This window comes from Pseudopodoces humilis, chromosome 2 (genome assembly GCF_049639895.1).
Source record: "Pseudopodoces humilis isolate 2021_Gansu_Grassland_sample_001 chromosome 2, ASM4963989v1, whole genome shotgun sequence".
NCBI classification, from domain to species: Eukaryota; Metazoa; Chordata; class Aves; order Passeriformes; family Paridae; genus Pseudopodoces; species Pseudopodoces humilis.
In genome coordinates, this window is record NC_142201.1 from 18,010,339 (window position 1) to 18,026,842 (window position 16,504).

General features: G+C 43.1%; 1 protein-coding gene across 1 annotated transcript; it reads right to left on the reverse strand.

Moving 5' to 3' along the window:
- Nucleotides 1-11,374: 11,374 nt before the first annotated feature.
- TMSB4X (thymosin beta 4 X-linked) lies at nucleotides 11,375-13,044 on the reverse strand. The gene is made up of 3 exons (XM_014248607.2): nucleotides 12,923-13,044; nucleotides 12,222-12,339; nucleotides 11,375-11,842 (listed from the first exon to the last, which is right to left on the reverse strand). Exons 2-3 carry the CDS (start codon nucleotides 12,319-12,321, stop codon nucleotides 11,808-11,810), a joined length of 135 nt encoding a protein of 44 aa, XP_014104082.1. The 5' UTR covers nucleotides 12,322-12,339; nucleotides 12,923-13,044; the 3' UTR covers nucleotides 11,375-11,807.
- Between the last annotated feature and the right edge of the window lie 3,460 nt (nucleotides 13,045-16,504).

Sequence of the window (16,504 nt, forward strand, 5' to 3'; positions counted from 1 at the left end):
GCTCTGGGATCTTTCACTTTCAGCACTGGAGTCTGTCCTTACAGATTAACACAAAAGAGCAGAGTGTGAAACACTGTAAATCAGGAAGCATACGGAAATAAACTCAAGGAGTGAAAGACAAAGTAGGAGGAAAACTATATTCATAAAGGCAGTAGGGCTAGGCAAATATTATATTTGGTATATAAGGCTATATATTACCATATAAATGCTTCACATAACTATTCCATACTCAGAACTTTTAATATTCTGTGGAGATCACATACACGTGGTCGTAAATACTTCACTCACTGAACATATGAAATATCCCTGCTAAAACAATTGCACAGGATCTAGGGGAAAAACCAAATAAAATTATCAGTTAGATCCTTTTGTATGGGAGATCAGCCATTCACACATTTTAATGTTCTTTTAAGTTACTGGAAGAAAATCAAGACAACAAGAAGCTCATGACAGTAACAGACCTTGATATTTGGTTCATTTCATGGGGGATTTATGAGAGACATATTCTATAATGTGCTCACTAAGATTGCTTTCCCTAAAGTGGACTAAGCTTCTATACTTTGACCCTGAACTCTAAAGTTATAAGCAACCAAATAATATCCATAAATTCCATTTTTCTTAAGAGGGAACAATGCACTGCCCTGTCTCAAATTTTTTCTTCTAAATGATGGAAATTCCAGCTAATATTTGCACCTGTTAAAATTATACCAGGAAAATAATTCAGAGAATACTGCATAAGAAAGGTGTACATTTGTGTGGTACAAACGCCACTATTGCTCTTAAATGACTGAATGTTTACCATTAAGATAAACTAGCCAGAAGACCCAGGAGAGGATAAATGAGAAAATAGAGGTGAAATTAGAGGCTTGTAAGATAGGACTGAAAAAGGGCAGTTATTCATTTCCAGCCCTATTAATTTGCTGCTGAAGTATGACTTCCTGCTGTGAAACAGAATCAATGGTCACAACTGAGAAAGGAATTAAAAACATCATCATAATAAACCATTTCATTTCATTTTCATTTAATCCTCATATATTCATACCTGCATTCTGAAGGTGGTAAAGTATGCATATTCTTGTCAATTTAGCTACTGACTGAGTTAAAAGTGTGGGGTTTTAAAAGAAATTATCATTGTCTTAAGGGATAATGCTTTATGATTGAATTGTCGGAAAAGCAAAGAATAGTAGGACCTAGAGGAAATAGAAAGTGGCATTTTATGTGTCTGTTGAATTCATCACTTTTGTCTAGCTCCAGACAAACCTTGAACTATAAATTAAATACTTCTCTAAGCAATGATAGTGCAGCCTCAGGCTGCCTCCTTTTTTGGTGAGTGTGTTGTGGGTTGCTGAGGGATGAGGAAGAAAAAAGGACTGCTCTGGAACAGGGACCAGCTTCCTCAATCTTGAGAGACAGGGATGGTGATGAAGAGTGCAGATGGTGGTTATTCCCACTGAAGGAACATTCTTTTGCTTCTGCTTGCAGAAAGTCTGTCTGTGTAGGCACCTTTCTTTTCCTAACCAAAACTAGTAATATCAGGCAGTAAAAGATGTGTCAAGACTAGGTGTGGATATACATTTACAGTTCCTCCAAGCTCAATTTGCAGAGCCATCCATGCTCTCAGTCCAGCTGAGTATTTGAAGTGGAACCTGCAAAAAAAAAACAGAGTGCAGTAACAGGCCCTTGTTATAAGGGAATCCACATCATCTCTATTAAGGCTGGTTTGGTGATCTAACTTTTGTACAATTTGAAAAGCCAAAATTAGCAGACAAGCTCCCTTTTAATGTCAACAGAGATGCCTGAAGTAACTAGCTGCATATCTCCTTGTTTGTTGAGATAAAACTGAAGCATATTTTAACATAAAAAATATTTGTCAGCTGGGTCAAATATATAGTAACTCTTAAAATACTACCAAGAATGGCAAATCAAGAGACAGTTTTTGTCTATATATATATAATTTGTCTTAAGTGCACAGTGTACACTAATAAATGGGATCCTGCAAACTTACACTGGAGATATTGAGTGCATTATTGAGTGCTGTAATGTTTGAGTGTTCCGAAGGGCAAAAGTATATTTGACTGCCTGGCTGGAAATACTGTTCCACATATTAGGAAGGAAAATCTGTGTGTGATATGGCTCTCCTAGGCAAGCAATAAACTGTGGATAAATCGTGCTGGACTTGTAATAATGGCCTCACTACTGTCAAATGCAGGAATAGTGGGAAGAAATGCAAGAAGGCAACAGACAGTCCATTACCAGATTAAAAATCTACATTCTGCATCTATGGAAGAAGCAATCTATTAGGGCCCACTAACATATATTCGTATCACAAAGGATAATTTCTCAGACTTCATTACATCTGTTGAAAGAATTTAGTGTATATGGCTGAAATTCAGCATGATGTTATAAATAATTCACATTGGCAAAGACCAAAGCGCAGGCATTGATCACATAATTAATTGATTTATCTGCCCAGAGAAGAGCTGCCAAATCTTTGTTCATTGGCATGGTGGTTACTCCTGTGATTAGTCCTGCTGGTTACTGCCACCTTTGCTCAGCCTGGAGCTTGCCCTTCCCATAAAAAGTCCTCCACAAAGGAATGGACATGGATGTAAACTGCTAGTGATTGCTTCGTAATCATAAAGTTTGTATGTTGAGTTGTTCTCTCTCGTGGCCCATTTTCTTTTAACAATAACATTTGAAAAAAACACCATGCCAGAAGATATATGTGATTAAGATGCTCATAATACAGCCTTGATCTAAGCTATATTACTTCTATAAAAATATAAATAAAAAGGAATTTTAAAACACGTTAAGTACTGCATGGTACTCCAGTTTCCTATCTGCCTTTAATTCCACATGCATATTAGGATACCGTTCTGTGTGAAGGATGATGAGTGAGATGTTCTGTTCCAGGAGAATCAGTGCTCTGGGTAATCCCATCCTTGCTGTCTCTGGACGAGCAGCAAGTAACAAAAACGACAGACTTTTCAAGATCACATGCCACACCTGGGCATGAGGAGATGACCCTCTTCCCCTGCCCTCTTCTAAAGTGCTGCACAGAAGAAAGTTGCCAAGGATCAGGCTCTAGCTGAGGATTGCTGCTTCCCTGGCCGTATCCAGCTGAAGTCACAGCTGCCCTTTCCATCACATGTGGCTCCATTTTGTCACCTGTACTGGGATGGACCCTCACAAAGTCCTGCAGAAACAGCAGAGGTCTTGGCTATTGATCAAGGCAGTGATCAGGGCAGAAAGGCCTTGTCCAAACAGTAAAGCCTTTTTGTCTCAGCATTTGGAAACTCACTCCATTTGGAAATTTCATTTGTGTATGTTTGTGTGTGTGTGTGGTGTGTGCTGTAAACAAAAGGCTCTCACATTCATTCAGGCCAGTTTTGCATTGCGCTGAATCCTGACCAGCAACAAAGCTGTCTCCTCTCACTGCAGACTCTAAAGAGAAGCAGCAATGACTCACTGGTCTTCACATGGAGATTTCACACGTCTGCCTTAGCATATATGCCAGTTCCACTCCATATAGCCTGTTTAGCTTACGGCACTGCTGGAAGGACGTACAGCACCTCCACATCCCTGCTGTGCAAGATAAGTGTATGGTACTGATATGAAATGTAATTGATTTCACTGGCACAGCCTGTCTTGCAGCTCACAGGCAACAATCTCAAATAATTTAAAGAGATCAGTAATCTGATATTAAATCGCAACTATTAATATGTGATATTGCTTTTTCAACCACCCCAGTGAACTATTTGCAATGGCTTCCTTTCTTTCTTTGTAACTTCAGCCTCCTTCTTTCTTTCTCCTTCCATTTATATCCTTCAAATATACTTATCTGAGCACTCCTGAAGGATGATATGTAGGAAAAAAAGCTATACCAAGACATAATTACACTGGCATAGCTAACAGAAAAGACCTAGATGTTTCAAATGTCAGTAGATCTGAAGATGTGTGGGCAGGATTTACAACACTGGTATGTTGCCACTGGTTACTGACTGCATTTTTAACCTTCCCACTGCTGGCTAGCAGTGTGAAAAAGCATAAGTCTGGGAATTTAACACTAGAAGTAAACAAGCTCATTACAACCCTTTAAAATTTATTGTTTTGAAGCTGAGACAAACAAGAGGAAGGATTGTATAAAGGTTAGAGAGGAGCTCTTTCTTCCTGATAGGCAGCCTACACAGCACCTAACCCTTCCAGTTTGCTGGCATGCAGCTGTTTCCTCTGCTGGATCAGCCCTGAGGACCAGTTTTGGTCACTCCATAGACGGGAAAAGAAAGATTGAAGCTTTAAAATATACCGGCAGTATTTTAAAGGCACAGCTATCTCAGGCAAATAGAGTTCCACTGTCAAAAAGTTGGCAGAAGTCTCCTGCTGAGAGTGAGCAATTTGGAGACACCAAGCAATCTGACAGACTATTAGACCATATAGTGGAGTCAGACATAATCTGAAGCAGGGAGTAGTTGCTTACAAGGGTGCTACACCCACACCTTGGGTTTGATGAGTGAGGACCAAGGAGAAGACCAAACTTCTTGAGCACACAATGGTGGTATTATTACAGTGCTTATCTAGGTGGAGGAGAACAAATTTGGGGCAGGATTCCATGAAAAAACAGAATATGTGAAAGGAGACATTGAGAAAAAAAAGCCTTGCTGTATGTGATTGCACTTCATATGTTGTGCAAAGAGGGGGGATACTCCCATTCCTTCTGAGAAGTGCTCATTGCAACTGAGTCCTGGCTAGGAGGCCCCATACAAGCTAATATCATAAACTGGGGAGAGCTGCATGGGACTAAAACTATGTTATTACCCTTAATTAGACACCCAAATGAAAAATAGCCTCATATCTAAAACACTCACCGAGATAAAGGCAACCACACCTGCTCAACACCTTGGCATTTCATAGAAACTTCACTTCAGCAAGGAGGGAAATTTCACTGGAAGGTCTGAGCATCCAACTGCTCCATTACTGTTAACCCTAAATGTGCATTTAGAAGTCTTTCAGGAAACCACATTAAAAAAATGTATGAAACCATTCCTGGTCTCAAAACACTATTTGCTGTTTTTTAATTATCTTGGAGAGAGCAAACTGTAGATGTCACAGCATTGCTTTTGCTGAAAACAAACTGCGCCTATTGGCTCAAAAATTCCAGCTGAGAACGATATAGAAGAGATAGTGCTCTACTCGTGCTGCAGTGCATGTGATTAAACAGCTCTTCCATTTAAAGACCTTTAGGAGAATGCCAGTCTGTTCCTAGTTTTAACCTTTAAAATGCAGCAAGGACTTCAAGAGCGACTTTGGCATTTCTCAGTGTAACCCACACCTCCCACACACAGCAGGGATGACTTTACAAGCAAAGCAGCCGGGAAGCAGACACGTATGAATATACAGTCTGTATATGAATGTACAGTCTGTGGACCCCTGTAAAAAGATGTATGTCTCCCAGAATTTCACCTGTATTCCTCTTGGCATCATTCTAACTCCTCATGCTGAAAAGTGGTGTCATTTTTAGCTTCATTAATTTTCAGGGCTTCCCCTTCCCACCTCTACTTAATGCTGGCAAGTTAGCTACCATGAGTAAAGCAGGCAGCAGAATTTTTTGTCTCTCTCAGAGTGGTAATTCAAGTTGCTAAAAAAATAATAAAAAAATTAAAGAAACGTGAAGTTCTTCCCAGGAGCAATGTTCTCTGATCCAAGCATCAGCTGCTTTTGTAGTTGCGAGCTATGGAGATGAGATTGTCTGGGATCCATCTGTCCTGCCCCAACATGTCAGAATCGTGGGGTATAGCTCAGCTGCTAGGAGATTTCTTATTCCTAATTCATTCTGAAACAATGCAGTGGGAGCAAAATCATTGATGCTTTCACCAACTCAATTTCTTGTTTTGTTTGCTACTGCTGGGGAATAGGAATTTTCGTATAAAGCTCATCTTTTATTGCTTCCTCGTGAAAATCATTTTATTATGCCTTCTATGATAACTTTTCATTGGACTTTCTAGCTTTTGGTGTAACATAAGGACAAGATTTTTTTGAGAAGTAGACATCAGGCTCCCCATCAGCAAAAGCCTTCATACAGGTTGTATATCCTTAATCTAGTGTTTAAGTAATGGATTTACATATGAGCTGTTTGCCCTGTTCTTTGGCTGTGAAGCCATCACTGTGCCTAAAGTTATGGCTGGTCTGCATTCCAGCCTAGTACTAGTAGGGCTCAAGCATTTTCTGTTACTGCTCTGTACAGCTGAAACTTTGTGACTGAAGTGATGGGAAAGCTGAACTGAAATGTTAAAATAAAAAAATCTCTGCTGCCCTGGGGAGTGCCCTGGGGCTGCCCCTGGGGCCCACCCTGTGATACTGCCAGCAATGCACACCACAGGATGACACTGTGGGTGACCTGACAAGAACCCAAAATAATGTGAGTAAACCTGCTGTGAGCCTGGAGGGTCCTCAACCTGCTGAAGATGGCACTTCGGCAGTGTGGATGCTCGGGGCCATGTCCACTTTTCTGTCTGAGGATGTCACTCTGTAATGGCCTCTTTTTCCCCACTACTGGTTCTCACATTAAACATCAAGGAAAATGTGCAGTGCAAAGAATGGATTTTTTTATTCACACTGCACAGGGGGTCAATGGCATTTCTCAGAGGCAGTGTCCCGTTTAGCTGGGAGGATGAAGAATATCCTTCTCTTGGCTCCATTTTCTTGTACAGACCACATGATATAGAACAGATGAGGTGAACTAAGATGCATTAATCCAGCAAATTATTTTTCTGATTATGTTGTAGCTTTACAATTCTCTATATTATCTTACGTCAAAATCTTGCTGAGCAGATTATTTATCCTTAAATTCCAAAACTTTAAGTGATCATTGAAAAGTATTTATCCATTTCAAAACATTTAAAAATGCTATACCTGACTAATATAAAACCATATCATATATAGTTATATGGAAAAAAAGATGGAAAGGAAGCATCATTTAAAGAAAAATAAAACATTAAGTAATATCTATGGAAATTTGTAAAATATATTAGGTAAGACTTGAACCATCTGAGAGTCTGAATTTCATACTTTTGGTCTGTAGAGTGGATTTCAGCAAGTTCATTTGACTTATTTTAGAGACCTGAATGTTACTGCAGTAGTTTCACACCACTAGAAGATACTAGGAATAACTAAATTGCTCATGGCAGATATTATAGAGCACACAAATGCATTCATCTTCTTGGTCTGGTGTTTGTTGGGGGGAGTTGTTTTGATTTTGGGGGATTTTCTTTCCATTTTCAAACATATTTCTAAGTGTAATATGTGTATTCAATATTTGACCATAACATGCAAACAAAGAGCACTGCAAATGTCTGTTCATGGAATCTGCAATGTCTAAAAATCACATGAGATTTTTTCCAGGCCCAAATTTCAAGCCCATGACCACATGCCAAAGATAAAATGATGAGAATTACAATAGAGGGGAAAAATTTCTTCATCACTGAGAAGCCTTTGGTCAATATAATGATGAATTTTTTTCAAGACAATGTTTTGATGGGACACGTGGTGAATATTTGGGGACTATTCAAATGCTGGAAATGTATTTAAGTTGGAGTAAATCCACCCACTCAATTCCAAAATATTGCTGAAAGGAAAATCTCTGTTAGGCAAAAAATAAATCTACAGCTATCAGAAAACCTGAGGTCACAGGAATTGTAAATTAAAAAAAAACCAACATATTTACTCATCTCACTATGCCATTCTTTGAATATTATGGCCTGAAACTAAGGCTATAGGCCAATACTTGATTCTGCTTGGCCATCAGCATCCACTTACTGTGAGGGAGCAGTGGTTGCAGAACCTCTCAGTTGTCAATTCCCATAATATTGCATGAATCTTGTTGTGCCTGACAGTTTTCATAAAGCCCAAGCTCCATGAGACTGAAAAATCTCCCGAGAACTCCATTTTTTGATTACAAGGAGAAAAAGCAATGTTGTAATCTTCATGATTGTAGAAACAGGAGAAAAATATTATCTTTGCTCTGCTCCCAATATGCCAAAAGCTCATTAACCCAGAGGCAAATTAAGCATCTCTGAGAACCCACTATGTTTAATTTTTTTTCTTTCTAAGCAGGAAGAAGAGGAAGTCAGAGAGGGTTCTGACAATTTTAAAACCCTGTAAAAGCAATACTGGAATTCAGGCCATTAACTTCAGCTGAAAACAGAGAGAAAAATAGACTCCTGTCATTAAGCCACAAAATTTTGATACAGGTGTATGGTAAAGTGCAGAGTGGTTTTTGTTTTTTTTTTTTAAATCACCAAATCACAGGGACACTACCAAATGAAACTGCCAGACAGCATACAAATAATGAATAAACATTGTCTGCAATTCCTTTTCTCGGAATTAACAAAATTGCCCATTTTTTTACCTGTTCAAATTGAAGGATCTCAGAGGATTTCAAAGAGGGACAAGCCTGACATAGGTTGCTTTGCATAGTCATCCTACTGTGTATCAACAAATAAGCAAGAGCTGCATTTTTTATTTCTTCACACCCATTTTAGTATCAGCCCAGTGGAACTATTGCACTGAACACTGTATCATGTGCTCATTGTGTTTTATATGTGCTTGGAGTAGCGCAGGGATCCTTGTTAATAAATTTCTGCTGTGCAGCAGATGTATGTGGCAGCCATGTATGATCACAATACACAATAGGAACTGCTCATTTCTACACTGTTTCTAGGGAAGTAAAGGGTTACTAGGGGAAGTGGTGTTTTATCACACATTCACCATTGCACATAAAAAGCCTAGAAGACCAAAATGCTTACGCTGAAGTCTCCACATTTCTGTAATTAATACCACAATGATCTATTTTGGATATGGTTAGCATATGCTTTCTGTTCAATATATGTATAGTTAATGATATCTGGGGACATGCATGAAAGGGAGAGAAAAATCTTCTGAGAAATACTGAGAAAGGAAGAATTTGCTTCAGTACTGGAGGGCAGAGCTTCTCACCACATCACCTCGGCAGAGCTGCCTCTTGGCTGGGGGTGGGGAGGCAGCAGCACCAGACACCATAAGTCTCATAGGGCTGGCAGACTGTGTCTGCACAGACTGTGAGATCAAAACCCACATGTTTCTCTTTCTAATGACCCTTTTTCATAACCAGGTTTTGGGCTGTATTTTCTTCTCTAGCTAATTTGTTAAGTTAGTTTCTAGACTGACAGCTGAAGAGAATGATTTTATTGATGCCCAACAACCAGTCCAGACACAGTCCTGAGTATTGCAATTGATTCCAAGCCTTCATGTTTCACATCATCAATTGCATTGCCGTGAAATAGGTGTCAGATGTGACCACCTCAGTACTGCCTATGCAAAGCATGGCAAAGACCTGCCAAAATTTTTTTTGAATGTATGAAAAGAGCTGAGCAAGGAGCAAAGCAGGGGATTATAAACCCCAGGCAGTAATCCCTGAATTTGACCTGGAAGGTTTTCTTCACAGTTGATTTTGTAATTTTGTTCAGTCCTTGATGGCAGAAACAGAGCTATAAAAGTAGCAGTAGCATATTGCCTTATCTCCTGAAAATAGATCTGAGCTGCACCACCTCGTCTTGCAGTTGGTGGTACCCTTTGACCAGCACTGCTCACTTTGGACATGCAGTTCTGAAGTCACAGGCCTCATTACTCATTACATTTTTGCTGAACTATGCTGTATTACTTTCACTGACTTACGCAGAGCTGTGTATACCTCATGCTTTGCCTCCCCCACAAACACCTTGCTGTTTTTTCCCATAGATAAATCCACACTAAGCTCGATTCCACTCATCTGCGCACGTGCAGCTCATACTGTACACTTCTGCACCACGTCGTGTCACATCCCATGTTACCTGATTAAGATCAGTAGCTGGGAGTTGATTAATTGACTTTTCAGAAGCTCAACTTGTAAGTTTCCCATCTTTCCCATTATACACAGGGAATAAAATCAGAGCTTAAACAAGCACAAGAAATGGTTCATTTCCTTCCTGAACTCATCACCTTAAATTACTGTGAAGGTCCTTAGATGACACCAAGACTTCCCAAATCTTCCCACAGACTGCATCAAAATATCTCAAGCCTGAACCAAGACTCTTATCAAACACTCAATTCTGCAAGATCTCCACTGCTGGGGGGCTGGAGACTGTGCCCACAAGCTTGTGGCATCCCTCTGCCTCCCATCTTCTCCATCACAGAAGTCCACCAAATCTCCAAGGAGAGGATCCCCACTTCCCTCAATGGTGTAAAACCAAGGACAGCCTATTGTTGCAGTCAGACACTTCTAAGAAGCAGTGATAGGATGAAACCCCAAATCTACGTGACCCCACCAAGTCAGCAGCCTCAGCAAAACTTAAGCTTCCCCAGAGGGACTTTATGCTTTACAGGAACAGGCTGAAATTAATGTAGCCTCAAATCCATAAGCTGAAACTAAGGCACTGCAGAAGCACGCTCACCACCCTCCTACAGGTTATCTGACAGCATTTTTGTTTCCCAGAATGTTCATTACTCACTCCACTCTGATGAAATTCATGACTACTAAAGTCAACTCCTACTGATCTCCCTGGATCACAGGTTTTACCCGCAGTCATTTGAAGAAAAATAACCAAAAAATGTCCAAGGCCTGAAAGAATTGCTGTAAACCAGCAATGAAGTGTGGCTATTTGCCTGCCAGATTTATTATGGTCTTTATTTTATAAGTTACCACAACGTTTTTGTCCCCAAATGGTCCATTTTGAATTTTAAAGAAGACTGTAGCTTTTTAAACTTTGAAACCAGTTCTTAGAATCAAGGAGACTGTTGTTCAAAACATGAGCAACATAGTAGCAAAATTATTTTTATTTCCATGGTACATCAACCACTAAATGCTTTACAAAACCAAAAAGCTTATGTTCAACCTTGGATTTAAAATTCAAGTTACGGCTTCCTTTAAATACCTCATCAAAATAACAAGCCTTAATTATTAAACAAACTAATTAGGGGTTTATACAACCAAGGCTGAATCTGTGCAACAGTACAGAATGGCTCTTAATAAAAGAGCTATGCTATGGGTGGGGCAGAGCAATAAATGCAGCCCGATTTTTTTTTTTGCCTTTATCAATCTCTACATGACAGAAATACTTAAAGGGATATACTCACATGGTGAAAAATTAAAAGATATGCAATTTTTTACTGAAATCTGTCTTAAAACTAGCTTCGAGCATCACAAGTTTTATGTATTGGTGAGCATACATATTGAAAAAATTGAGAATGGTGGCTGATGTTTGAGGCATCTCCAAAGGTTTTATAGTATCCTGTGTCTCAGTACCGGCTCTTATGCTTCTTATCCATTGATACAGTTCTCCAAATAGAGGACATAAATACCATCCAGGTTTTAAAACATTTTATTTGCATATTAAAAAAATTGTGCATTCCAATAATTAAAATCATTTGAACAAAAAAAAAAAAAAAAAAAATGGCACTCGATTAACTGCATTTTACAGCTCGCAGGACCTTGGTACAGCTTTGCATTTATTCGTGTGTTACTCTAGTTTACTGTAGTCCCACCCAAGTTCTTCTTTCATCAACATGCAAGCTCTTTCATGCCACCAGGACCAAAGCCAGACAGGCAGAGGGAAAGGCAGCGCCTTCATTCAGTGTCAGTAGTTCTCTCTATTCTTTTGATGTGAAAGGGGCAGTACAGTCATTTTAAACTTTATCCAACCTCTTTGCATCTTACAAAGTTAAACAGCTAAAAGAAGTAAAATAAGAAGGCAATGCTTGTGGAATGTACAGTGCATAATTTGGAAGGGCAGATTTCATTACGATTCACCCGCTTGCTTCTCCTGTTCAATTGCTAAAATGGGGGAAAAAAACAGAAAAGGAGAAAACAAAATGAAAACCGAGAATCTGGAATGCATTCACATGACAAGTGCTATAAATTGCTAAAATAAATGTATATTTTTTAGCTAAAGATCAAAACAGGGTGTAAATAATTGTAAATTAAGCGCTGCTAGGCGGTGGGTTCAGGTTTCCGCTGTTTAGCTGACACAGCCGTGTATCCTCCCTCCACCCTACAGCCGCCGCACCCCCGGCTCCCGCCTGCCGCCCCTCTTTGTCTCCTCCCGCCTCCCTCCCTTCATCCTTTCCTCCCTCCCTCCCTGCCCGTCTCCCTCCTTCCCTGCCTCGGTCCCTCCCTCCGTGCCTGCTCTTCCCTGCCGCCTGCCCTCACTCACTTTCTTTTGAAGGCAGCGGGTTTTTCTCTTGCGTCTCTGTCTTCTTCAATTTGGACTTGTCAAATTTCTCGATCTCAGCCATGTCTGGTTTGTCGGACATGTTGGCAGGTGCCTCTCTCTGCGCACGGAGGGGAAGAGCCCGTTACCCCCGGCCAGGGCTGCCCGGCCCCCCCGGCGCCCCCGCGGGGCCGCGCCCGCCGCGCCCAGCGCGGGGACCCGCACGCTCAGCCTCGCTGCAAGGGAAACGCTTCGCTCCCCACATATTTAAAAATAATACTCATTTTTACGAGTGTCTGTATAATCCAGCATCCCGGGCGCTGCTGTTCGCAGCCAGCCTCCACCGGGGCAGCTCCCACTATCTGCGCGCTGCGGAGTACAATAGGGGGGAGGCACCCGGCGCTAACCGCGCTTTTAACTCGTTAAAGGAGAAGTAATTAAAAAATATAGCCCTGTGACGGCAACAAAGCCGCCTTGAGCTTCGGACGCCACCGCCCTGCAGCAGCGCGCCCTCAGACAATACCCCCACGCGGACAATAGCCCACTCCCTCCCTCCCTCCCTCCCTGCCTTCCTCGCACCCCCCCGGACAAAGCCCCCGCGCCCTGCCCTGCCCTGCCCGCGGTCCCCCCCGGCAGGGGTGCCGGGTTCACGGTGCCTGTGCCGAGGGAGCCGGGGGGTGCCTGGGGGGTGCGGCGGGACCCACCGGTGTCGCCGCGCGGTGATGCTCAGTCCCGCCGCTCGCTGCTGCCGCCGCTCCGCACGCCAGTATAAAGGGCTCTCGCTGGCGGGGCGGTTTTATCCCCGCGCCTATGCAAATGACGGTGATGTCACCACTAACCATTTTGCCGCTTTCCGCGTTTTTCTCTCTCTCTTCTTCTTTCTCCCCCCGCCTTGCTTCCTTCCCCTCCCTTCATCGCCCGGCCCTCCTCGTCCCCGCGCACACGCGTACACGCACACAAAGCTACACACACACGGACACGCACACAGACACACGCAGAGACACAAGCAGAGCTTTCAGCCCGGCTCGTAGCTGAGCATCGCCCCAGTCTCCTCGGTCCCTGCCCCGGTCGCGGCCGACGGGAGGCAGCCGCAGGACGGACCGGGGCGGGGGGCGGCCACTGGCCCTGGCTCCCGGGCCCGTGTCCCGGGGCTGCTGCGTGGCCGGGCCGGGCCGGGCCGGGGCCTGAGACCGGGACAGAGGCAGGGACCGGGGCCAGGGCAGGGCAGCCGCCGGCCACCTCCCGCGGTGGCGGAGGGCTGTGCTTGGCTGGAGTGTGCTCCGCATCCCTGCGTGACTCTCTCCTGCTTGAGCAATATCGTCGCCCTGATAACGTTACTCAAATGTCGGCATTTAGAAGGAGAAGCCGAGACCCTCGTCCCTTCAGAGGTCCGGGAGCTGCCGCCGGCGCGCCCCCCCAGCCCCCTCCCCAGTCCCCCGCTGCCTTTGCATCCCGATGCGGGGACAGCAAAATCCCATTGCTATTGTCGCTGCAACCCTGCTGCAGTGGAAGAAGGGAACCACCCCACAACGCCCCCAGGCCAGGCTTTGGTGCTGGGCCAGCAGACAATGGCTCTGGCCAGATGCCGCCGGGCCTGCCTCTCAGCCGCTCCCGAGCAGCGGGAGCCCCGGCCTGGCACCGCCCGCCCGGCCCTGCCTGCCTGTGCCCGGAGGGAAAGGGGCTGGGAGCAGGGCCGGGGCCGAGGATGGAGCTCTCGGCTGCGTCAGGGCTGCCGCCTGCTCCCGCTGCGGTGTTCCAGCTGTGCTCGGCAGCTCCCTCGGCTCGGGGGATTCGAATGGGCAGCCCCGAGCAGCAATCGCTCCCAACCGCAGCATCATCCGGCTTGGTGGGCAGCTGCTGTAGGGGAGGGGGCAGAAGCAAGGAGTATATGGGACGCGTGATTCCTGTTTCTGCAAATACGGCACTGGGAAATAGCTGAATTATTCACGTGAAAGAGCCGAGAGACGCCGGGGGGAGTATGTGTGCGTGTGGCTGACTGACAGGGAGATGGGGAAATCTCTGCGCCTTTGTCTGGCAGCAGCCCTGCACGGGAGCAAAGGCACGCTCGCTTTCGAGGTCTGAGGGGGCACAGGAGCAGGCGTGTGGGAATTCACTTAATTTCTGCTCCTTCTGGTGTACCTGAACGGAAACCATGGAGCATATTGCTCCCTGCTCCTTGCCCTCCAGCAGGATATGCGATGCGAGTGTGATTGCTGGTGAATTAAGAGCCCTGAGTCACAAACAGTATTAATACATGCAAGGAGAACTGTAAATACATTTCAGTAAATTCCCTGGGGATGCTGCTTTCTCTGTTTCATGGTTGTCCTCTCCCCCCTGGCTGGCTATTTTTCATAGCATTTCCAGAGCTGTATTTTCGAGGAGGTAAAATCTTGTCCCCATGGCAATCCCAACAATACTTTCTATAGTGAACCAGGATTTCCAATCAGCCCACAGTCTTCCTGAAGTCGAGCTCCTTTGCATTTGGAGACGTGGTGTGTAAAGTCTAGTTTCCTCCTGCAGTTCCTGAGCACCTCCAAAACTGAGATGAACATGGTATGGGCCAGGAAGTTTGCAGGACTGAAGGCCAGAGGAACCTCTCAGGAAAGCAAGGACCAGGAGTATATCCTATAATTTGGGGATATTGACATATTTTCATAATAATGGCATTAAATATGTTCCCAAGGGATCTTCTGGGTTGGATACCAGCTAACTCTGCTTTTGAGCAAGTTCTGTAAAACAAGTTTACGGCCGTTTACTGCTTTGATGCTTTAGGGCATTGAACGTTGGGACAAGGAATTGTGAAATTTCCCTGATGATCAGTTCATGAGCATCCCCAATGATGTTACAACCCCAGAATTTCAGTTTTGCCAAAGATTTTTCTGATTTTTAAGTGAGAATAAATGTAATATATTCTTCAGAATTGTTCTCTAGGGATTCTCTTAACTTCTCACAGATTTGTGTAAGTCAGAATTCCCCCGACTTCAGTGCAGGAAATGTGTTCCTGAAATTAAAGAACAGCAAATGTTTGTATGACTGGGGTCTGGCTTTTTTTCAGAAACTGCTTCTCCAGTAGCAGCATTGCCTTCTTTTCTTCTGCTCATTTTGGGACAGAGCCGTGGATCCCTGGAATCCACGTAAGCCACAGCCTTAGGTGGAGCTTTGCTGGTATCTACAAACCAGACTCCACTGTTGAGCTTTGATTCAATTACAGTTCTGAGATACAGTGACGAAAGATTTACATGGTTGCTGTTTCTCTGCCTTCCTATACCTTCTTTCTTTCATTTGAGCGGTGCTGAGGGCATCACAGTACCTTAGTACTGTTACATGTAGTTTCCATACAAAGGAAGGATTGTTCTGGTGAGGCAAAATGAGTGTTGTTGCATTTTGGTGGCAAGAAGTTAGCTAATTTCTGTAGAATTAAATCCTCTCCGTAACAGTTTGCTTTAGTGGTATAGAGAAAGTGCACATCTCCTTGTCCTTTTATATTTGCTTATGTTTGTTATTATTTGGAGAATGCAAAGAAGATATGTGTTCATGCAAAACTTCTGAGGACAACAAAGCACACTTAGATGTGCAAGAGCTGTCATCCTCAATAAATGGCTGAGGCCATGAGTTGTAAAGGATAGCTAGCTTAGGAATTCTTAGTTTGGGTATTAATGGGCTGATCTATTTTTTTTTTTTTGGTGCTTTTTTTTTTGTCAGCAGTTTCTTCCTGTGATTATTAAAAAAAAAATCAACAAATCAGTTGAAAAAGTCAGCTAATATTTGGTGTTGCAGTATAGTAACCTGCTAGACATGCACTCTACCAGTCATTTGCATGTTAAAGGAAAGCAGTTTTCAGCACATTGCTGATTCTATTTGCAAGAAGGAAATTGGACCCTTCCTAACAGTTTTCAGCTAACACCTTCAAGGGTTGAACTAGAGCAAGGCAGCAAGTTCTTTCTTGCCTTCTATGAAATTCAAATTGTAGGAAAGGTAGGAATTGGTAAACCATAGTTCTTGCATCTCATTTGTATGTTCAAGTTTGAAGCCTTATAAAAAACATGAACATTTCTTCAGGTAAGTATATACTGATTCTCTTTGTTTAAATGTGATATGAGACTTGCTCAAGGCCATGCAACAGGGGTTTAATCAGATGTTACCAGCTGTCAGTGGAAGTGTCTGTATCTCAAACTCATTTCAGTGGACTTTTCTTTGAACTCCAATTGAAGAATGTTTTGAAATATGATCAGCAGCACAAATCTTCTAACCTTACACTTATTCTGCATAGAGTTTACACATTCTTT

Coding starts and splice junctions, on each gene's coding strand:
- TMSB4X (XM_014248607.2), bottom strand. CDS start 12,321: ATGTCCGACAAACCAGACATGGCTGAGATCGAGAAATTTGACAAGTCC. Junction 11,843..12,221: donor CCCGCTGCCTTCAAAAGAAA/GTGAGTGAGGGC, acceptor CCCCCATTTTAG/CAATTGAACAGGAGAAGCAA.